Source organism: Chenopodium album, chromosome 5 (assembly GCF_948465745.1).
Source record: "Chenopodium album chromosome 5, dcCheAlbu1.1, whole genome shotgun sequence".
NCBI classification, from domain to species: Eukaryota; Viridiplantae; Streptophyta; class Magnoliopsida; order Caryophyllales; family Amaranthaceae; genus Chenopodium; species Chenopodium album.
Window position 1 is genome coordinate 9,239,881 of NC_137838.1, and position 25,100 is coordinate 9,264,980.

General features: G+C 35.2%; 3 protein-coding genes across 4 annotated transcripts; 2 read left to right on the forward strand and 1 right to left on the reverse strand.

Annotated features, from left to right (window-relative positions):
• Positions 1–6,396: 6,396 nt before the first annotated feature.
• LOC145632545 (uncharacterized) lies at positions 6,397–6,981 on the forward strand. Its single transcript, XM_081684912.1, has one exon. It carries the CDS (start codon positions 6,397–6,399, stop codon positions 6,979–6,981), a length of 585 nt encoding a protein of 194 aa, XP_081541038.1.
• A 3,763-nt stretch (positions 6,982–10,744) lies between these two features.
• LOC145631826 (ethylene receptor 2-like) lies at positions 10,745–15,093 on the forward strand. Of its 2 annotated transcripts, XM_081684015.1 has the most exons (4): positions 10,745–10,922; positions 11,029–11,166; positions 11,375–13,229; positions 14,118–15,093. In XM_081684015.1, exons 3-4 carry the CDS (start codon positions 11,487–11,489, stop codon positions 14,655–14,657), a joined length of 2,283 nt encoding a protein of 760 aa, XP_081540141.1. In that variant the 5' UTR covers positions 10,745–10,922; positions 11,029–11,166; positions 11,375–11,486; the 3' UTR covers positions 14,658–15,093. The 2 variants fall into 2 exon arrangements, with proteins under 2 accessions (XP_081540141.1, XP_081540142.1); XM_081684016.1 differs by lacking the exon at positions 10,745–10,922 and having other exon boundaries at positions 10,932–11,166.
• Positions 15,094–18,801: 3,708 nt separating this feature from the next.
• Positions 18,802–23,740, reverse strand: LOC145630353 (bet1-like SNARE 1-2). Its single transcript, XM_081682613.1, has 6 exons — positions 23,594–23,740; positions 22,693–22,840; positions 20,094–20,150; positions 19,928–19,987; positions 19,747–19,832; positions 18,802–19,057 (listed from the first exon to the last, which is right to left on the reverse strand). Exons 1-6 carry the CDS (start codon positions 23,605–23,607, stop codon positions 19,036–19,038), a joined length of 387 nt encoding a protein of 128 aa, XP_081538739.1. The 5' UTR covers positions 23,608–23,740; the 3' UTR covers positions 18,802–19,035.
• Between the last annotated feature and the right edge of the window lie 1,360 nt (positions 23,741–25,100).

Genomic DNA, 25,100 nt, shown 5'->3' on the forward strand with positions numbered 1-25,100 from the left:
GTTTGTGTTTTTTAGGTAGGGCCGAGCCCCATAACGCTCAAACTAACGAACTAGCTATCATAGGACATTATGTGTACGGGTACGGGAAATTGAACATAGTTAGGTTTATAGTTCACCATTTGAGTAGGCATGCCACATCCAGCACCACTTCCAAGTCCCCTATCCGTTTAGGTGGCCTTATCACTCGAATAGCGGTGAAAAGGGCCGGTTTTGTAGTAGACGGACCCCACCAGCTGACCAACTGTGGACCAGATACCTACATGACTGCTAGGTATTTTGAGGATGTGGGTGGGTTAGACCGGATAGCGAGCAGACACCATTTTGGTGTATTCGGACTGGGAACCAGCAACCTTTGCCCATTTTTTCCTTACCCAGTCCTGACTTGACCGCTTTTCCCCCAGGGCAACCTTCCTACACTTTTGATGTTTTAGTTGCCAACGTTAGGGGGCAGGCACCACCACCACCAGTTCCACCACCCCAGCCTCAGCCCGAGGTGGCTTTCTCTCCACCTCGTATGTCCCATTCCGTCCCTCACGTTGACTCTGACCCAGTTTGGGATCTTCAGAGTATAGGTCAAGCCCTAGGACGTATCGAGCATTCACATACTGACCTTAAGAAGATGGTAGGCTCCTTAGACCAGAGGTTAGGGTACCTAGAGAGGAACCAGGGTAGAGCTCTCTACCATATGTACGATGATTATGCTCGTCGGGGCAACATTCCCGACGACGCTATTCACCCTGACTGGTTTCAGCCTCCACCCCAGGGATACGATAGGGATCCCACTGCCCGTGGTATTTACACTGACTATTCTTCTTTCTTTGGGTACGGGCAGGATATTCCTTTCGGGGGACCGGCGGGGGGGATTTTTCACGCTGATTATTTTGGTGGTAGCTCTTCTGGTGCAGGTGGCAGTGGAGTTGCGGGTTTCGGCTCGATGGATGAGGATGATCAGGACTAGCTATGCTGGGCTAGTTCCCGAGCCAATGAGAACATTACCTGATTCTGGCTTGGGGGAGATTTTGGTTTGGTATTTTTCTTTTTCTCTTTTCTTTTATTTTTGGTGTGTTTTCTTAGGTTAGATTTCTTGCTTTCTAGGTTAGTTTTTATTGCTTTCTTATATTTGAAAAATACAAAAAAAAAATTGAAAAATAAAAAATCCAAAAATACGTTCCAATGAATTATAAATTATGCTTCCCTGTGTCCCTTACTTGAGAAAATTGTTTTGATTCTTGGTATTTGATGATAAATATTGTGGATTAGTTTATCATGATTTGATGTTTGATTGCCCTGAAACCTTAACATGCGTCAATTTTGTCCAACTTCTTGTGAATATAGTGCTTGACTAGTTGATTTTGTAAGGAATGTGTGATAGTTCCATAGTTCCTGGTATGTCAATGAATTTGAGTATTGGTTTGCAACTATAAGTAATGTTTATATGATTCATTATTATGCACATTGTGGAGGACGAAGGCATTTGTTCTTTTAGGTAGCCTCCAGATATTGTAGATACTTTTGTTCCCTTCTTGCTACCCATGTTGTTGCCTTGACTTTTTATTGTTTATTAGCCGCATTACAAGCCTATTTTGCCCCATTGGTTACTAGTCCCAAGCTTGGCTTGGGGGAGCTATTAGTGAGTGAGGTGAGGGAGTTTGTAGTGTGCTTATTATTAGCAAAATTTGGGTGGGATTTGAGAAGTTGTCTTGTTGTTATTCATGTTTATTTTTGATGAGTTTGAGAGTTATATTTTCTTGAAAAAAATAAAGCATGATATTATCAGAAAAAAAAGAAGTTCAAGAAAAAAATGTGAAAAAAAAAATAAGTGAACTTCGAAAAAAAAAGAAATGTTCAAATGATCTAGTTGGAGGTTGATCAAAAGAAAAAAAAAATTTGAGCCTCAATGGAAAAAAATTCAAGTTTGGAAAATAAGTTTGTTTATTCACTCTATTACTTCATTATTATATCTTATGAGTGAAATTGTAAGAGTTGGGTTTATTTATTATGATTGGAGTTTATTTGGTTGATGTTAGAGTTGGTTATGTAGGAGATGTTGATCATTAGTTATTTTTTATCATGGGTTTTATTAGGATATGGCTCCTTTAAGCATAGCTTTTCTCTCACTTATTCCCAAATTTATCCTACCCTTTACCCTAGCTTTACATTACAAGCTTTAAAGACCTTCTGACCTTTGTGCATAGAATTGTATGAATGTGAAAGTGTTGTTTATCAATGCAAGTTATGATTTGGCATATTTCGAGTCGACTAGTAAGATTGAGCGTTCATTGTTTTATACACACGAGAGTGTGAGTTGGGAGGGCATTGTTCACATAAAGGGGTTGGATGGAGAGCGATCGAGTACATCTTTTACTCGCCACAAAAATGAGAGTTGAGTGTGTGAGCACTAGTCTTGAATTCTATATGCTCTTGTGGTTTGCTCTGTTTGACAATTGTTAGGCAAGAAAGGTAATTGGATGGATTTGATTGGTTGACTCTGAAGCATGTTTATTTGATTTACCCTGGATCGTTTGTGCTTGATTTTTACTTTTTGGGGTGAAGCATATTTATTGATTCATTGATGAGATCTTTGCTTAGGGACAAGCAAAGGTTTGGCTTGGGGGAGTTTGATGTGTCCGTTTTATATAGTATTTTACCCCCGTCCCCTTGGTCATAATTAGTAGTGTTTTTGGCTCTTTAGAGCCACTTTTATTACTAATTGGTGTTTTCTAGTGTTTTCGTAGATTTGGTTGACTTTTGCAGGGATTTACACTTTTGGAGTATTTTCCCGAGATATTTTGGAGCAATCACGAGCATTGGAGAAGCACGACCAGATTCAATAGCCCAGGGTTGGTTAGAGCCATCGAACCGGTGATTAAGGGCTCGGTATAGGTGATACCGGGGCATTTGGACCGAATATATTCAAGACCGAAAGAGGAAACTCAGATTGGCCCGAAGAATTGGAGCCCAATCGAAGTCCAAATAGTGGCCCAAATGAGCCGCCCGGCCAAAAAGGCTGGCTCCCGGAGGCGCGCCCGGCCGGGCGGGAGAAGCTTTGGCTGGCGCCCGGTGACGCGCCCGGCCGGGCGCGAGTTTTGTATAGGGAGAAAAAAGGCGCGCCCGATCGGGCGGTGCCTCGCCCAATCGGGCGCGTGTATTTATTAGTGCACGTTTAACGTCGTTTTAATTTGTTTTAGTTTAGGATTTTTGTATGCAGTATAAATACTCCTCCGTAATACGATTTTAGGAACCTCTTCTTCTCTCTTTACTCTTTCCTTACTCTCTTAATTATTCTCTTAGATTTCTTTTCTCTTAAACCTTTGTTCTTAATTCTACTCTTAATTCCAGATTTATTTTGGTAACGATTTCTCTTCCCTTAATCTTAGTTGTTTATTTTATTCCTTTCAACATGATTTATTTTATCATCTTGATTAGTTTAGTTTTAATTATGTGTGAGTAGTTTTATTTCTAGGGTTTATGGGGATCCATAAATAATATGAAGGGGTAAATTGTTGTTGTTAATTATCAATGCTAGATTAATTTCCTATTGATTGATTTAATGCTCTGTGACTAGATTTGCGCAGATCTTTTATGCATGAGTTTAACAACATTGATTCGAGATTCGACAGATGAGAATTGATGTTTAGGTCTAGTTTCAATAGGCAGGTTAATTTATAAATGGTTAAGTCGAGATTCGAGAGATGAGATTTAATACCGGTAGATTAGTTCTATGATTGTAATACGTAGCGAAAGCCCTTTACAATCTGGTTAATTGATGCATTGATGATTGACTATTATTGATTATTGGTATTGCATGATAATTTCTTATTGAATTGTTTTAACGTTTTACAATTGCGGCTTGTAAAAGTATAACAATATTAAATTGATGAATCGAACAGATGTTAATTTGATATTAAAGGCTATTTTCAATAAGAACTTAGATCTAGTAAATTGCAAGAGCCTGTTAGATCTATGTTGATTAATAAATTGCGAGAGCCTGTTAATCGTGTTATTTATGCAATGTCAATGATTGATTACTATGTTTTACCCTGGAGTATTATTTATTGGTGAACCTATGCCCTAGATCCTTTTATTCATTGTTTTCTCCCTACTCTTAATCTTCGTAGTTTAGTTTCCTTTAATTACAAAATATTGGTTACTTAGATAATTTAGATTATAATAATTAATTAGGAGTAAAAAGACTTGTTTCCCTATGGAGATCGACCCTACTTCCCTATCTACTTTAGTTAGAGGACTTAGGTATTTACTTTTGATTAGGGGATACGACTTTACCCTGTCAGTTACCTAGCTAGTGTAGGTCCATTACTATGAGTTTTGCTTTAGGCATTTCACTGCCCCTTTAGGCACCCCATAACACTGCACTTTGACCACTGATTTTAGTAATTATTAGAAATTTAGAATTATTTGAAGTTATAACAAAATAATTATAATGTGCTGAATTATTAAATGAGATAAAAATATGGTCAAAGTTGTTTCTCAAAAAATATATGGTAAAAGTTGACTTATAATAGTCCAATGGCTAAAAAAAATTCAATGATAAAAAAAAGTAGAAAATACAATACGGAGTACTATTTTATTTAATACAGTACTCGTATTATTTCCACTATTTTTTTGTTAGATTCATATGGAAGTTTTAATTTATTTCAGATGCATCAGTTTGATCACTACCCTTTTGATTAGTAAACTTTTTTTTATCTCTCTCATACGGAGTATTATCTGGGTACTCTTCTCTCTTTCTCACTATCTCTCTTATATTACATGGTCTCTTTTTGCTCTTTTCCATGTATCCGGTATCCCTTTTATCTTCGAAAATTACCTAAAATTCCGTGATTTTAAAACTGATACATCTATTTAAAAAAAAATAGAGTAACAACCTCCTCACATTAAAATTTCCGGCTTCTCTTCTTCTTAAGGTCACTTCAAGATTTTATGTATGTGACCAACCGGTGGTTATATATAATATGATTCCAAATAACATTATATGACTTTATATATTTCGTGAGTTAATTAACATAGAGAGCGAGACATACAATTGTTTCAATTCATAAGATGATGCAAAGAATAATGGACGAGTGAGTTGCAAAAACTTTTCCATAATAAAATACTTTATATTAGAATGAATTGCAAACAACCGACTCATCACTTGAGATAATTTCTTAATGGAGTCATTAGTAGATCTTTTAAAATGGTAAAAACTACGTAGTAGCTAGATAGTAGTCACATGCATGCTATAACATTATAATTAATTAATGAGATACGCCACTACTTAGCTAGTTGAATTAATTACAAGTGATATTTTTTCTCACAAATTGACGCCACAAAATTTACTTTGATTAGTTTGATATACCCATCAGTAACTCATTTATGTATATAAAGACTTAGGACTACTGCACGCCTTAGCTTGCTAATTATATTTGGTACGTTAATTAGTTCCCTATCACTTTTGATCCATCAACATCTTCATTTATTATAACTCTTTGCTTTACTACTCCCTTTTTTTAGAATTTTTTCCCTTTTTTTAACTATCTATTCTATAACCTCGACTTGTTTACACATTAACCATATGCCATATTACGGCTCCTCCATCATTTTTTTGTCTTACTTCCTTTAGCTATACTAGGATATGTATGAGCTTATTACTTGTACAAGTTGTACATAAAATACTTTTTATCTTACACAACGATTATATTAAAAAAAGATGTGAATAAAAATTCAAAAATTGAAAATATATCTCAATCCGAAACTAACAAGATCACACATGAATACATGATATGATTATTATGAAATTGAGTTTTTATAGTTAATGTTTTTTTAGGGTTGACCACTTGATCATAAAACTCTAAGTGTATAAAGAATAAAAAAAACACGCAGAGAGTAAATAAAAAATATGATAGTGGGGTTTGATTGATAAAATGGAAATTATGATTTATAATTTAGAGTCAAAAATGAGACTTTTATTTAGGAACGGATTGGAGGGGAGACTACAAATACTTCCTTAATGAGACCAACAATTAGCATATAATGTCACCTTTAGAGTTGGAATTTAGTCATCATCAAAGTGGAACTACGCAAATATATATTGTAGTAGTTTATACTCTTACTAAAAATAACATCCTAACTAGGTATCTACAATCCAAATAAAATGCATGGTCCATCCTCCCATCCCCTATTAAATAAGAGAGTTTAAACTTAATTACAACTTAGAAAAAGTGCAACTCTCATAGCTAGGGTTTCCATGAATAAATAAAGCTCTCCACAAACAAAAAATTCACACACCCATTTCCTCAAATCCTTTATTAGCTACTCACTAAAGATTAAACATAAGCGTTTGAGTTGAATAAATACATATACACATATATAATCGAATCGAATCGAAAAAAGAAAATGGAGAAGTATGGGAATTCAAAGAGATGGAGTAAAGAGATGGAGGTGGATGATGGATCAACGGACAAAGAGAGCGATAGCGAAAACGACAACACCGGTGTAGGAAGGACATACGAGTGCAACTATTGCAAGAGAGGGTTCACCAATGCTCAAGCTTTAGGAGGGCACATGAACATACATAGGAAGGATAAAGCCAAAGCCAAAGCTAAACAACAACAACAACAACAACAAGAAGCCACTAATTATAATAATTTCTCTTCATCATCTTCGATTTCTTTTAAGTCAACAACTATGGAGCCTATATCGACCTACTCATCTTCTTCCTTTCGTCAAGGGTACTACCCTTTTCCTAATAACCCTAACATATTTTCGTCAACACATCCAAATCATACTCATTTTATTAATAGACGTAGTACAACTCGACTTTTTGGGGTGTATGAGGATCATTTGGGTGCTGATTTAAGTTTGAGGATCAGCTCAACCAACATTGATCAATATCATCAACAACAACTTAAAGAAAAGAACAAGAAAGAAGATGAATATAATGACATCGATTTGGAGCTTCGTTTAGGGTATGATCCATAATATTGTACTAGTAGTTTATATATACAATTATATATACTAATGAAGATGAACATAATATTATACCAATGTTATGTTGTGTGGAAATAATAACATATTTTGTTACGGCTTATTAAACTTAATTATATCAATGTTGTTGTTTAATTTAAGGTATTTTGATACTAGCTTAAGTGAAGATGTACATATAACATATATACTGCTTTTCCATGCTCTTTAATTAATTAATTAAGTTGATGATTATATCAGCTCCTTTTTAGTATATATATATTGTTAAATTAACTTATTAAGTGAGGTATTTGGCAATTGCACTTAATTAATTATTAATTTTCTCTCTTGTACTTTATATATAGAAGAGTATAATCTATTTATTTTCTTATTTACATATGGATCAATGCAAGATACAAATTTAAGTGATTAAATTCTCATTAAAAATTAAGCTTAATGTACTACTACGAGAGTTATGGACATGATCTTAGCTATATATTGGATTTGAGAGAAAAAATAAATAAAGGTTCATGGCTTTTTAGTGCTTACAACTTACAAGTCAAATAGCGTCATGTGTTGGAAAAAACAATTAGACTAGTTAGTTTAATTTCAACAAAAAAGACATTTTAATTAAGTGGTTTATGATTCACTTCAACGAAATTACCACATATTTTGTATCTTATTATAAATGTAATTACATGGCTGTCATAGTATATATATGTATCTAATGTTGTGTACACTTTTAATACTTCTTGTCTTTTTGTATGTACATATGATTGTATAAGTCATAAGCGTTCTCTAATACTATATGTACATACTTTTTTTTTTTATTACATTGTCAATATTTTATGGAATAATAGTCATTTACTCTATCCTTTACAAGTTTTCAGCACATTTATTCTTAAGAGATACCTATTTAGGGATCGGATAGTAATTTTTATTGTTTTACTATGTACCCGTCACACGTTAATAAGTTATATACTAAATAGTGGACTTAATTGTACAAAGTCATGTGGTAAATATATAGTATTGCTCTTATGAAGGGGAATACGAAGCTAAGAGATCGATCATAAGGTGGGTCGGTGAGCTGCATGTGCTTGACATTGGCCAAAGAAGAGTAAGAGTCGGAAGGAGTGGGAGTGTGTCTTCAATGTCTCGTCTTAACAATTTAAAATGCCCTGCCGGTTGTCCCTCCTTCCATTTTTATTACACACCAACTACTCTAGTTGCTTACTAGGGGATTCACAAACTCAAAGATTTTACCCATTAAGAACATACCATTGGGTTAAAAACGTTTGAATTGATTCAAATAAAAATACTACTACATAATAAAAAATTGTAGCCCTAATAAAAAGCATAACCCTAATGAAGATTCTCCCTTGATAGTTACCATGGTTAAAATTTTATTACAGCAATTGAAAAATAATTCTTATTTTAAAGATGCATAACAATATTCTCTAAGTGATTTTTTAGTGTCCAAGATTAATCACCATATCTGCCAATGCAAAATTTTAACCAATACTCCATCCCTTCATTTAAAAAAAAATATTACACTTTAACTTGTCATATAGTTTTAATTTATGCAAATTGATTGACTTGAAACCCTAAATTTTGGTTTTTAGGGTTTTGGAGTGATGGTTTGGGGGGTAGGGGGAGCAAACGGTAGGGGGAAAGGGTGAATTGGCCTGGATTTGTTGACGCGAGGGAGGGGGTTTGGGCGTCGGTAGGTGTTTAGAGAGATTTTTTGAGGGGAGGGGAGGTTTTAGGGTAGGGATGGTTCAGGACTTCAAGGAAGGGGTTGGGCATCGGCGTGGGGGTTCAAGGGGAATGCATGCTAAGGTCCGAGCAGGGAGGGAGGGTGGGTGGCTGGCTGGCTGAGGAGTGGTGGATATGGGTTTTTTATTTTTTATTTTTTTAATAATTATTTTTAAAAGTAAATAATTTAAAAGAAATCCAATCTTATGCTATCACTTAGCTTAATTAGCTTTTGGGTACATTGTGACATTTTTATCAAACTCATGAACATATGGTGAATTTGAAATTTTTTATTGATTTATGAATAAGATGGTGAATAAACGAATTACTTAATGGTATATAGTGATAAGACCGTAAAATATTTATACATGTAAGATTAATGAGACAAATTTATAGTGTTTCTTTATCTAATTAAGAAGTATATCAAATATTACAAAATGGATATATAAATTAAAAAAAAAGTATTTCAATTATTAAAAAAATGAAGAGTATAATTTGTAAGTAAAGAAATTTTGGATATTCCTAGAAAGAGTAAAGTGGGAGAAGCAGGAACAAATTCTTTTCCTTCTTCTCCATTCACTTTCCAAAAAAGAAAAGGAAAAATATGGGACTTGACTACTTGAGACTTGACTAGTGGGGCTGTGGGGCTGTGGGTGTGGGCCCTGATAAAAGAGGAATCAAAGTGCAGGGATGAAATCTCAAGTAAAGGGCTACAAAATGCTAACAATGGACTACACCTTACCAGATAATATCTCGGCTTCAGTACAAAAGGCTGTATGAGTACAGTCAGCGGTCAATATTCATATTCATATTCAATGAATGTTACACCACCGGATGTACAAACAACATGAACATCTTACGTAACTGTATCAATTAACACACTTTAATGGAATTGGAATTTGAATTGGATTTGGATTTGTTATTATACCCTCCCCTACCCCCTATTTTCAACATACTCCGTATACCAAGTTAAGTTTAATGGTAAAGTTTATACTTCGTATCTCACAATTAAGAGGTTGTGGGATCAAATTTCACTAGAGATACTTTGAAGGTGATGATTTTCTTACCCTTTCTTCCTTACCCTTCCCCTCACTTTCAAAGTGCTTAATCCGATAACCTGACAGGAAAAACAACTTTGTACAAAAGGCTAGTTTCTGTATAATATTTTCAACATTTACTATTTGTACAAGAATTGAGACAAAAAAAAAACATTTAATTTTAAAACTACATAGTTATAATGAAAGAAAAAAAAAGTAATGGGTGAATTCGTTTTTAATGTAAACTCACCCAACCACTACATATAAAATTCCAAAAATTGACATAAGAGAATTAGGCATAAGTTGTTAGAGTTTTCCTCCCGATTTTAAGAGATCTTGAAATCGATTCTCATCACCAGCCCTTGTAGCTCTCAAAAAAAAAAAAAAAAAAAAAAAGAAATCCAACAATTACAATCTAAGTATTTAAATTTTAGAGGTTTGGAATAAGGGTGCTAATCGAGTTGAGCAGCTCGAGAGCAACTCAAACTCGACTCGAGTTGTTTCATGCTCACTCTAATCAGCTCGAAACTCGATAAGTGTATAAGAAATTCAATATTATTATGTTCTTTAATCTATAAAAACAAAAAGTTACCTTGACACTTAATAAATTTAAATTGCTAAGCTTTAATTAAAAAAAAATTATATAAAGAGAATAACAAATGTTTGAAATTCAAAAAAATTAAACCTTTAAATTAAACGAGCAGTTCATAATCAACTCGACTCAACTCGAAACTTACCGAGTAGGAGTCGAGCAACCCTCTGCTCATAATCAACTCGCTAGATCAGCACCCCTAGTCTAGACTCTCAAAAAATGAAAAATGCAAGTAGGAGTAAACTAGTAATAAATACTTTCCTAAAATGAAAAATACGTTTACAGGCAAAAGTGTCCAAGTTCTTATCATATTTTTTAGGGGGGAAGGATTCAAGTGTCCAAATTCTCTTAATCGTAACATATAGAAAGAACACGACCCCACGATTTGTACTACTCACTAATTTAATTACCGCTGTTCTTAAACAACGGCGCTGACATCTGCCCGACTTCCACCCTCCAAATCAAAATTTACGTTTTTCTGTTACACTAACAATTGGACTCTCTCTTTCGTCTTTCTTACCAGTTTTCTTCCATGTCAATTCTTGGAATATGAACACCGCTTTTTGCGTTGCAAGGTGGGCTGAAACAATTCTTTGCAATTATAATCCTAGTTTTGGTAATGAAGTCTTAATCAATTCATTAATTGGGGTGTTCATGCTTTTATTCTTGTTCTCATTTTAGACTACCAAACTCTTGCAACAACAACAACAGCAACAGCAGCTATACAAGAGGAGAGAGAAAGATCCAATCAACAACACCAGGATTCCGCCGGGTGTATAAATTAATTCAGATTCTGGGGTTTCTCTTCAAGATTCCAAGGTGGGTTTTTTATTTTTTGATTTTTAATGTTTTTATTGAATATCATACTTGTATGAGATTTGAAGATTTGGAATGGAACATAAAAATGGTGGGGTTCTTTATTTATTTAGATAAAGTAAGTGGAGGAATAGCAACAATGATATTAATAATGGAAAAGGGTTCATTCCTAATTTCATAATCTAATTGTTAATGTATTTTGATTGCTCAGGTTATGGAGTTGGAAGCTGGAAACTTGAATCTTACATACAACTACATTTGAGGGCTTATTCATAGTCATTAATCCTTAATTGATATTGATAATTAATTATTAAAAATTAAAAATGTTGTTGAGGGTGTCTCTGTTGATTTCTCTTGTGGTTGTTTGTGCTTCGGCCAATGAGAATGGTTACCCAAGATGCAATTGTGAGGATGAGGGGCTATGGAGTGTTGAGAGCATTCTAGAATGTCAAAGGGTGAGTGATTTCTTGATTGCTGTTGCCTATTTTAGTATCCCAATTGAGCTCCTTTATTTTGTTAGCTGCTCAAATGTTCCTTTTAAGTGGGTTCTGTTCCAATTCATAGCCTTCATTGTTCTTTGTGGTATGACCCATTTGCTTAATGGTTGGACTTATGGTCCTCATGCCTTTCAACTCGCCGTCGCGCTCACCACTTTTAAGTTTTTAACTGCTCTTGTCTCTTGTGCTACTGCCATTACCCTTATCACCCTCATCCCTTTGCTTCTCAAAGTCAAGGTCAGAGAATTTATGTTGAAGAAGAAGACTTGGGATTTGGGTAGGGAGGTTGGTATGATTAAGAGACAAAGTGAGGCTGGATGGCATGTTAGGATGCTTACTCACGAAATTCGAAAGTCTTTGGATAGGCATACTATCTTGCATACTACCATGGTTGAGCTGTCTAAGACCTTGGATTTGCAGACTTGTGCTGTTTGGATGCCCAATGAGAATAGGACTGAGGTCATTTTGACTCATGGATTGAAAGGGAGGAATTTTCAGAGTTTCAGCCACTGCAGAGTGCCCTATGCTGACCCTGATGTCAGAAAGATTAAGGAGAGAGATGAGGTCCAGATACTCAGACCAGATTCAGCCCTTGCTGTTGCCAGCAGTGGAGGATTGGAACATTTTGGTGCTGTAGCTGCAATACGTATGCCAATGCTCAAGGTCTCAAATTTTAAAGGAGGAACTCCTGAGTTGATGCAGGCTTGCTATGCTATATTAGTCCTGGTTCTTCCATGTGGCCAAGAGAGGTCATGGACCAATCCTGAGCTTGAGATTATCAAGGTGGTTGCTGATCAAGTTGCCGTGGCTATCTCTCATGCTGCCATCCTAGAGGAATCACAGCTCATGAGAGATCAATTGGCCGAGCAGAATCGTGCACTGCAACAGGCACAGCGAAATGCATTGATGGCAAGTCAAGCAAGGAACTCATTTCAGAGAGTGATGAGCCATGGGATGAGAAAGCCAATGCACTCAGTCCTCGGGCTGCTTTCAGTACTGAAAGACGAGAAATTAAGCAGTGAACAGAAACTAATTGTTGATACAATGATGAAAACTGGCAATGTCCTTTCGCTTTTGATTAATGATGTAATGGACGATTCACCAAAAGAGAGTGGGAGATTTCCATCTGAATTCAGATCATTTGGGCTCCATGCCTTAGTAACTGAAGCTGGTTGTTTTGCTAAATGCTTGTGCGCTCAAAATGGTTTTGGCTTTAGTATTGAAGTTGATAGGACTATACCTGATAATGTATTGGGTGACGAAAAAAGGGTATTTCAGGTGATCTTGCATATGGTAGGTAACTTGGTGGAGAACAACACCGGTGGTGGGTCTATGGTTCTCCGGGTGTACTCTCAACATGGAAGTCAAGGGAGGAATGATCAAAGATGGGCAACCTGGCGATCAGGCTCTTCTGATGGAAATGTTTATATCCGATTTGAAGTTGAGATTACCAATACTGCTATCTTTACAGACGATTCAGCCTTGGCCTCAAACTACAGTGGTCCAAGATGCAGTAATGAGATTGTGGATCGCGACTTGAGTTTCAGCGTTTGCCAGAAGCTAGTTCAGGTTAGAGGAACTATATCTTTTAAATTCAGTTTGTTTATATTTCCACTTTGCACCCACCCAAAACATTTGCAAACATTAGTTGAACAAGTAGCTATTGCAGCGTGGTGCTATGTATCACCCGTCCAACCCAATATCAATGCCTTAGAATTTGAACCCTCCCAATATATGCTCACTTTCCTTTTCATTGCATGATTTTGTTCATAATTTCCTCAAATTGCTATGTCATTCAATGCTACTTCTTATAGTTCACCTAAGCAGCTCCTTGGGAAGTAAGAAGTACGGAGTAACATTTTATCTTGATGGAGGGAGTACGTTGTAAGGAATATATATCAGTTACAAATTTGGAGAGTTGTTTGACCTCATAGGTGCTTAACGATGTAATTCGACATAATTTATTAGTATAAGGGTTATAAACAAACGTATCTTAATCATAAGCAGTAAAGAATTCAAGATGCCACAAGAAGATAGATCTTTAGTGAATTGATGTACTTGTAATATTAATATATTTCTGGAACAATAGATTCTTGCTGGAGATCTGTATTATTATATCCTTTATTTTTCTTTTCTTTTCTGGATTTGTGGAAGTGTAGTGTGGTGTCTTAGCAGGGAAAAGGGGCCCACTTTCCTGTAATTATCTAAAAGGGGTATGCTTTCTGAGGCTGAGATGGCTTAATCAATCTATTGCTTTCAATTGGAGATTCTTTGTGCTAATTCTTATGCCTTTTTGGTTGGAAATTATAATTATTCCTGAGAATAGGTTCTGAGTAATTTGTTGTGCTGATATTGTCACATAGTGCTAACATAAAATACAGCAATATACCAGAAACTCTTGAATCCGGAAAATTATTTGATTTCATTGAATTTCTGACTGTTGTTACAATTTGACAGTTGATGCAAGGAAATATTTGGGTAGTCCCAAATCCTCAGGGGTTTCCTCAAAGTATGGCACTGGTCCTACGTTTCCAGTTACGACCTTCCATTGGAATAACGATCTCTGAATCAGGAGAACCATCATCAGATAACGCCTCCAACTTTAGTTTAAAGGGCCTTCAAGTATTATTAGCCGATGATGATGATATCAACAGGGCTGTGACAAAAAAGTTACTCGAGAAGCTGGGTTGTTTAGTTACTGCCGTGTCGTCAGGATTTGAGTGTCTTAGTGCACTCGGTCCATCAAGCTCAAATTACCAAATAGTCCTCCTAGAACTTCATATGAATGAGCTTGATGGGTTTGAAGTCGCAACGCAGATCTGTAAGCTCAGGAGCAGAAGTCGCAGCTGGCCTGTGATTATTGCTTTAACGGCTACTGATGATGATGAATTCTGGGAGAGGTTTAAGCAGGTTGGAATAAATGGGGTTATCAGAAAACCAGTTCTTTTACAGGAAATCATCGATGAGGTTCGTAGAGTCTTAAGTGCAGCCAAATAAAGCGATTTTGTGATACTTTTTTTTGTAAGAAAAAAAAAAAAAATCTTGTTTACGATTCAAACGGAGTGTAAGAAGTTGAGCTCCAAGGTCTCTCTTATACACAGGTAAATCAGTAGGTAGGGGAAAGTATCTCATTTGTTTGGTGAATGAAAGGAAATTAGAGGAATTAGCAGGTTTAGGAGATGCTGTAAAGTGTAAATCTACATTGAAACATATTGAGAAAATGCAGTTATAGATTGATGTTAAGAATTGAGGTAAATCTGTGTTTTTACCTTTTGGCAATTAACCTGATATACTTAGTATTATATTTATATATATACACAAGTAAAAGTTGATTGTACTGAAACAATAATGTTGTAACTATTATATTCATCAACTACTAGTACCTGAGAATTAATTCTAGAAATTTAGTAGCATCACACATTCACACAATAAGTGGAATAATTATGATTTCATTCCGAGAACTGCAAACTGCATGTGCATACACGTACTTGCTGCATAATTGTAAGCAACATGTGTTTCATACTTCATATAGCATCTTCAATTAGCTACTACGGAGTATTTATTACGGAGTACACTATAAGGTCTACAACATCTAATTTTGCCAAACACGTCAATTATCGTCTTAACCTCTTTGTAATTTAATAAAAATAAAGGCTCCTTGCAAGTGGGCTATAAATAAAAATAAAGCCAAGTGGTTAGCAAGAGCAGCTGGAGTTGATACGGTGTGTCTGTGCTAAAGAAAATACTCAAAGTGCACTGCATCTCTCCATAAATAAAATATTAAAGTATAAATGTTGACTATATTCAGGTTCACTCAACTCTCTTAAGGGTATGGGATCATGGGATGACATGAAATGAAGCAGATCTAAGAGAACTTTGAGTATTTTATAATTACATCATCTTACCCCAAACAGAAAGAGGCCCCACATTTAATTAATCAATTAATTAATTAATTAGCAAAAAAAAAACAACTTGGTTTAAGAATGATTTAACAATTTACCTTGTTTTAAGCCGTGCTTAACAGTCGATTTTTTAAAATTGTACAACCATGCGTCTATGCTTAACAGTTATATATATTTTTTTTAATTTTACTAGGGTATCCTACGAGCGCATCGTTTAATACGTAGAAGTTGTATTAGCGTATTTACACCTTTAGTTTGGGTGGTAGACCTAGTAGTTTTAATACGTACTATTTGGTTTATGTGCTTATATAGTGGTTTTGTAGAAATATAAAAAAGCTGACAATTATTTTTTAAAACCCTCAAAAGTTTGAAAGTGTTATTTCAAAATTATTATTAAATAATATTTAATTGATTTGCATCCCTTCATATCTTAAGCTAGTTTAGAACTCTTAATTGATTTGCATGATTCAATAATACTTAGGAAAAATTGCCTGGAATAATCCCACCTTTGGGCCGTCCGCTGAAAATAATCCCACCTTTGAATTATTTTTAAATAATCCGACCTTTATACCCAATCCGCTCTAAATGGTCCCGAGTGGCTAGTAACCGGTTGAAGAGGTAATTTTTTTTTTATTAAATTTAATTTACACATGTCACAACTTGATTTGTCCAAAATTAAAAAAAAATGAAAAAAAAAGTAAAACAAAGTTTCAGCCACCATCATCCCCGCCACCACCCAAACCCAGAGCCACCACTGCCACGAAACCAGACCCCGGCCAACCCAGGAACCACCGCCACGACGCCACCAAAACATATCTGGAACCACCGCCACCGATCAAGATCCCAGCCAAGCCAACCCCAAAACCCCCTTCACAATTTCGGCCTGTTAAGGGACGGGGAGGGAGTTGGGATCGAGATGGGAAAGGGGTTTTCGAGGGTAGGGGGATGCCGGAATTCTGGAAAAGGGAAGGTCGACGCAGATAGAGGGGGCAGGGGATGTCGGAACTCGGAAAAGCCGAAATTGGGGGTGGTTGCGAGGCCGGAATAGGGCGATAGAGGTGGTCGGATTCATGGGACAACTGGATTCTTGAGACAAGGGAGGTCGGCGCGTCGAGGTTAGTGGTTGGGGAGGTTGGCGCGCCGAGATTGGTGGCTGGGAAGGTCGGCCACGCCGGTACTGGTGGCAGGGGAGGTAGTTTTGCTGGTGGGTGGCTTTAATATTAATTAATTGTTTTTTTTAACTTCTTTTTTAACTTTTTTTTTTAATTTTATTATTTGGACTAATCGGGTGCCGACACGTGTCAAGTAACCTGCTAAAGCAAGTTAAGTGACCGGTTGGGACCATTAAAAAAGATCGGGGGTAAAGGTGGGGTTATTTAAAAATAATCCAAAGGTGGGATTATTTTCAGCGGACGACCCAAAAGTGGGATTATTCCGGGCAATTTTTCCTAATACTTAACGTATTTTTCTCAAACGATGTAAGTTCAATGTTCTACGACCATCTAATATCTATATCTATATCTAATACTAAAGCAATAACCACTTAGTTATATTTTTCCTCTTAAATTCTCTCCATATTTTATACATTTTTTTTTTCTATCATCGATGTCCCTGATTTAAGTTATTTATATCTCTTGATAACATCTGCTCAAATATCATTATTTAATATGAATGTCATTTAAATTCCACGTTGTTTATCTGCGTGCCATCAAATAATGTACAATTGAAAAGCTAATAAACCTTAACAATATTTGTAATTAAAGGACAACAAAATTGTAAATAAGAAGAGTAAAAATAAATCATCTCGTGGTAATAAACAAAGTCTTCGTACATGCAATTTTTTTCCTTTTTAAATAATAATAATAACATATGAAGTACAAAACATTTTAATTATTTTATATATATATATATAAAAAAAAGGCATTACAAGTTTTTGTTAATTAATGGTATGTTTAATGAAAAAAAAACCAATTAAATATATTAATGAGAGTAAACATATTAATGAGGGTAAAAAAGTAAATATATATTTTTGTACACAAATTTTTACATATTTTTGAGGGTATAGTTGGTAGCACACTATTAAAAAAAACCAATTAAATATATTAATGAGAGTAAACATATTAATGAGGGTAAAAAAGTAAATATACATTTTTGGTAGCACACTATTAAAAAAAAAAACCAATTAAATATATTAATGAGAGTAAACATATTAATGAGGGTAAAAAAGTAAATATACATTTTTGTACACAATTTTTTACATATTTTTAAGGGTATAGTTGGTAGCACACTATTCCTAAGAGTTATTTTCTACTTTTTATAAGGTAGGGATTACAGATTTTTTTTTATTTTTTATTTTTATGTTGAGACTTGAGAGAGACACAAGAACAAATGATGAGAATTAATGGATCACTTAAAATCAAGAGAAATGCTTTAACCACTTGAATTATTCCTCATTTTCATAATTTTGTCAAAACATATTGGTTAGAAAATGATTATTAGTAGATAACAAATTCAGCTTGCATAACCAAAATTTTTGAATAGTACTTTGTTTTGTGTAAGAATATATTAGAAAGTTTCAAATAAAATTAAAATCAATTTGCAATACTTTTTAATACTCTCTCAAGTCCCTCTATTCCTAAATAAATCTCGCTTTTATTTTCGACAGATTCAAACAATACCTCCATAGCGGTACAGGAATTTTTCATATCCATTGGTAGTGATTATAGGTCACTGAACTTGTTGTCCATGATGATGCCGCCGACTATGGTGATCTCCACCTCTGCCCGTTGTGTCCTTGGCTATGCTTTGGATATGTTAACCCGTCAAAAGTAGTTGATTTCGATTGGATAAAGATGCAAAGAATCTCAATTTATGTATCCAAAGTAGAAGAATGTGGACAACATCTTGGTAAAGGGTTCTAACCTTTTTTTTTTTTTTTTTTTTTTTTTTTTTTTTACAAAAAGGGTTCTAACTTGAAACAACACAAAAAGCATCTAGGAGTTGCCCCGACTTGCCCTTGGTCCATAGCCGGCAGCTTGATCATAATTGACACCGAGTCCTCCTTACCAACCCGTTTTGAAGGCTAAAATCAAATTCAAGCTGATCTCAGTTATACAGTGATTTGCTTATCCAATACAACAAGTCAATAACCAACACACACCATCACTTCAAGTTCATAGATCTAAGACTAATTCTTTTGCTCCCACACTATACAAAGTGCCATTTCCTTTTTACAAAACAGTACCAAAATTTGTATATGAATGAATGAATTGTCAGTTTTGCGTCAAAAGATTATGTTAAGAAATTACACATGCATTTGGCTTGTTAGCTTGCCAAAAGTGCACACGCCTTTCATCTAGCACCCCCTCAAACATGCAAGTGTGCATCCACACTGTTGTTGCCGCTCCTCATATCAAGAAAAATTTCACTCGTGCATCTCATACATAAACTAGCCTGCATTTCTTCACTTCACACTACATAGAATGTCCAAGGACCCTGTAAATATATTGTACATATCAGTTATTCAGTGGAAATATGTGAAAATATGCACTCTTAGGCACATATACACAACACTAAGGCTTTGCAGCTCAACCACAGGGAATGACCCATTGTTGCTAATAAATACTTTAACGCTATGTTCTTAGGATAATTATCAAAACAAAATCAAAAATCCCAAAAAGAAACAAGTGATGTTTATTCTGGTTGAGTGTAGAATCCTATTCTATGTGAAGTGGTCTGTTGAGAACCCATCTAAACAAAAAGTTGCAAAAATTATAACAAAGCAACTTCTGATCCCTTTTTGTTTTTTTTTGTTTGTCCCACCCGGTTCACTGGAGCTTAGCTCCGGCTACATCCGGATCCAACCTGGGTTGCACACCTTGGCTTATGGTGGGTGAGTCTCCCAACAAGAGTTTTCTGTTGCTCATTGATAATCTTTAGCAATTCCCTCTCCTCATCCCAGCAAAGCATGATCAACTAATGATTACTTTAATAACAAGAAGAAAAGAGGTTCTGTAATAAATCAATTGCTTGCAAACTCAGATGATTCAGATATGAGACATGCAAGGAGAAATTTCATTCAAGAACATAAACCTCAGAGAATTGGATGGGAAAAGTACATGCAAGGAAACTATCATACCATTAATATTATAATCATAACTGGAACTGAACAAGATTAAATTTACCTGATGAGGAGGTACAATAACAAAAAAAATGCCACAAGGAAACCAACAAGCTTGCAAGTTGCACGTCCTGACTTCCTTTCAAACACCTAAGATGTTATACATGCAACACAAGACAATGTCAACAGAACAACAAAACAATGATGCAAGAATATACAAGTAACTTAACATGATATCATCTTACCATCTTGAAGCGGTCAAGTGTTCCTGACAATATACCTCTTGATGCATCCATTTCATTCCCCTGCATCAGTATCCAAATTTATTATAATCGGGAAAAAAATGTAAAGCAATATGATCTAACACGTACCAAATTACTAATTTTAAAAGCAAGGTATATACTTACATACCATCCGATCCAGGAGACGATTATGGCTAAGAACCTCACCATGTATATCACCAGACAGCTGACATGAGTTAAAAGCAGACATCATCAGAAATGGCTATGTTAACATGATTAAAGAGATCTAAAGATTAGAAGCGATGTGCAGAAATCTAACTGCACTTCAAAATGATTGTCCTCTTTTCCATTTATGGTTCAATTATAGTATTGCTCTAACATGATTAGCGGTGAACTCTAGCCTAATGGTGACAAAATTCAAGCATTGCACAAAGATATAAGGTTTAAAGTGTTGGATTTGAAAAGAATGAATGTTGAATTAACAAAAGAGCCAGAAACATAGATCAAATCCTTTCAAGTCAAGTATTGATAGTGTTTAGCAGGATGCGAAGACTTTGAATTGTCCAACCCCTACAAAAAGCTTACTCAAGTTAAAAGCAGTTTCACTCAGCAAACTCTATCTAAGCACGTAGTGCATACGTACGAATAGACAGTTCCCCAGGATTCACAAGCAGAAAATACACAGCAAGCATGGCTTACAAGCCTATGAAGAATCAAAATAAAGTATTTTCATGGAATAATATTAAATTCATAAAAGGATTCTAGCAACTTGTAAACCATAGGACATATATATTATTCGGTAATGATCATTATGACCTTAATTTTACTTTTGTTAAGTAAAAATATCATCAACAGATCCAACAAACAACTAATTCGTAACATTGAATACGACTCAATAACTCAAGAAGTATGATAAAAGAAATACTTGTATAAACTTCCGTTTCATATTATTTGCAACTTTTGCCAAAAATGGATGCTACACATTATTTGCAACAGTTTTTTTCTTTACTTTATAGGTTGTTATTTCTCTCCATCTCTCCCCTCATCACATGCATCCATACGTTTCTCTCTCCTCAAAACATGAATCCATATGTTTCTCTCTCCACTTACATTCACAAACAGATTTAATAAGAAATATTGTACATTTGAGTACTAAAATCTAATACTTTACAGTTTGATTCTTCTTCTTCTACACCCAAATATACCAATAATTGAACCTATGTGCTGAAGATAAAAGGTCATTGCATATCTATAATATAGATAAAAAAATCCCAAGTCTTCAAAAAAAAAAAATGGAATTGATGGTAGTATTGATTGTGAAATATTATAAAACAAATGAGGGGGATTAAGTTCCAAACCTAATGGTATCAAGTTCCTCCTTTGTAAGTGGAATACTTAGTAACTGAAATAATATGTGATCCTCCTTTGTCAATGGATAAAAGGTCACTGGTGTAAAAGGAGAGAACGAATTGTATTAATGGTGGCCAATGAAGGACTTGGGGTGGAAATGGGGAACCGGAGCGATGATGACGAATGGGAGGAGAAGGACAATGTTGGAGGTGTCAATACTTGACATCGCCAAGACGCCAACCCAAAAACAATGAAGATGAAGGGCGATAAAAGATAGAGAAGCGATTGTGATGATTGATACGACCGCAACTCACATCTTCATCTCCACTTTCGTGATGGAGAGCACCTGGGCTCCAATCACCCAAGGTAGGGAGTTTGGGTGTCCTTGAGAATGGTGAGATGGTTTGAAAACGCATGTGATGAGGTTTACGGTCAATAGTAATTCTGACTCGACTTTAAAGAAACTCAAGTCTCCTAAAAGCTATGGAACACACCATTTGTAAGGATGAGAAATGTAATTATGTGGTATTGGTGGAAATGAATAAAATGGAGGATACGAGAGCTCATGGAGGAATGAAGATGGAGGTTCTGGATTTTTTTAAGGAGGTAATGCATCAGTTTCCTAGGTATTGAGGTGTCAGAAGGGTTACCAACAGATTAGGGGCATCATGTTGAAGGAAGGAAGCAACCCGGTGAGTGTTTAACCTAACTACTACCATGAGTACAAAAGAAATGTTGAAGGCAACATTATTAAGCCTTCATGTAGCCCTTTTTTTCTTGCCGCGTACGCTGAAGAAGGACCTTCGGATCGATTATTGAGCTTCGAACATAGTGACCGTACTGGAAAAATTTCCAATCCCAATGATCGATGCGTTGCTTGAAAGGTTGCACGGCTCTACCATTTTTCCTAAGTTGGTAAAATATATTCAAAGGTCTAAATCCAGGGCAAGGTCCCAATCACCAAAAAAAACAAAAAAAAAAAAAATAAAATAAAAATAATACCTTCATTTTAAGGTTCTACTTTGCCACTTTTTTTTATAAAAGGCCCTTTGTCACAATAAGACTACTATAAAAGATTAAAAGGTCTTTTGAAACAAATTTTCCTTCAATTAATTTAACATTTTGTTACTATTTAATTTGTTAAAGAGAAACGGGAATTATGTGTGTGTGCATAGGTACATCTGAATGGGAGCTTTAAACAACAACATTAACAACAACGAAAATACATTTAATTGCTATTTATATCCTCTTTGTTTCATGAAAAAATGTGTACAACTGTACATATACATATACCCCCTTCTTTAATAAGCAACATACATCCTGTGTCCCTATACCCTATTGCTGCATGACAATTCGAATTAAAGCTCAAACTAAGAAACATTCAACTTACAATTGATGCAAAAAAAAAGGATCCATACCTGCTTCAAAAAGAAAACCCGGTCTTTTAGGCTATCAAGAGCTTTATCATTCTCATTTTCACTAATGTCAGTTGAAGATGCCCTAAGACCACCCTCTTCAATGTTATCGTATCCATCAAAAAGGCCAGCTTTAGAAGCACGAGTCTCTCTGAAAATCAAGAGATGACACCACAACTTAAGCCAATGTTTGAAACAGGAGAGCGAGTAGCAATCATCACCAATAATGCAATATGAGACCAGTTTATGATGCATAGAAAAGGTTAACAGAAGCAACAGCCTCAGGCAATAATGTGCTGAAATGCGAATCAAAAAACTAAACTAACGCCAAATCAGAGCACCAATCAGGCAACATAGTGCTGAAATGCGAATCAAACAACTAAACTAACGCCAGATCAGAGCACCAATCAGGCAACATAGTGCTGAAATCAAACAACCAAACTAACGCCAAATAGAGCACCAATCAGGCACATAGTGCTGAAATGCGAATCTAACAACTTAACTAACAGCAAATCAGAGCAACAATGGCCAATCCTGCCAATTCTCAATACACAATTCCAGTAATTCATTGATGTATATAATTTGTTTGAATACAATAATCTGGATAATCTCATATAGATTAAAAACTAAGCAATGTTCTACGATTTTCAATCTGATTGAACCCTAAAATATTCAAAGACAGTTCACCCACTTCAGCCTGCAAAACCCGACCCAACCCAGCAACCACATCCGGCGATCCCTACCATCGCCGGCGACCCCAAGGAAATTAATAATTTGGTTTCCATTTTTTTTTCCTTAAATTTGATCAAAGTAAATCTGATCCTAATTCACAAAGAGTAAATCTGATTGCCATGGAAATTAATAAATAGACGGAATTGAAGAAAGATCAGTGGACGGAAATTACCTTCTGTAACTCATGTTTGTAAAATTTCTTCCTAAATTTAGACCAACCGACGAATCAATAACTTCTAACTTCAACTTCAACTGTTAACCTCCATTGTAACCAAAGTTTCAAGAATACCCGTTTTTGGAGTTGTGGATACCACATTTTTATTTATTTATTTATTTATTTATTATTATTATTATTATTATTATTATTATTATTATTATTATGGTAAGGACTAGGGAGGACCCTAACACCGTGACTAGACGGTTTAATATTTACAGGTTAGACACTTGGAGCCTTTGGAGTAAAAGAGAGAAAAAGAAAATCCCCACCCCCAAAGTGTTCCTAGTGGGGATTGAACCCCCAACATCAAGGTTGGAAAGTGACAATCTTACTACTAGACCAAGATTAGCTTGGTACATTTAGTTTTTATTTGACCTTCCACCTTTTAAAACATCTTTTACTCGTAATTCATTAAATATCAAATGCAACCTCCTAAACTTTAGTATTTGTAGTATTTTGGTCTTTCAACTACAAAGTGGGTCATTACTCATTATAGTCACCACAAATAATAAAATCCGACTGTCATCATTAGATATTAGGCTGTTTTGGCAAAGTTTAGGGAATGAACAAGTGATGTGGCATAATTAGGGATCTTGACCAGCTGACATGATATTTAAGTTATACAGAGCGCAAAATTGATAGTTTAGGGACTTGATGAGGTGGCTAGAATAATATGAAGTAATTATAGCAAAGTTTAGGACAAAATTTCTATTTGTGTTTAAGATTAATTTAATGAGCAACGATTTAGCTATGTTGTGTCAACTAGCCCCTACTTAATTGACTCAACAAAATATCATTGAAAAATGTTGGTGATCAATTGATCATATGGGCTTTTGGTGTGAAGCTTAAGATGGGGATGGATTTAAGTTGAAATTCGTCAATTTGATGGATTATTTTGTCTCACTGAATTCAAGTGATGGATTGGTGAAATTGATCAAGCCGATAGAAATTTCAAGTTTATTGATCATGAATTTCAATTTATATTCACCTCACCCTCCAAAATCATTTGTTTTTTTTTTAAAGTATGCCCACCAAGTTCCGACTACATCCAGATGTGACCCAGTTTGCAGTTTTGCACACATGGCTTATGGTAGGTAGGTCTCTCAACACGAGTTTTTAGCATTCGGTTAAGGCTCGACCGCTCCTCGAACTTGGGCCAACTCTTGTTTGGTCATCCAAAATCATTGTTGCTTGTATGAATTGAACAAATTACTCCATACTACCTCCACTCTCAAATTCACCTATTAATACTAGTTAAGAACATGCAAAAAAAAAAAAAAAAAAAAGGGTTTTTGTTATCAGTCTACTCCGTACATGAGAATTAGATATGTAATTCACCTGTTATATACAAGTAAAATAGAATAATCTGTGATGAATAGACTCCAAAATCTATCAAATAGATCTACTATCTATTTGATATCCCCAACTGTGTAAAACATGGTACGTTGGATACATAAATGTG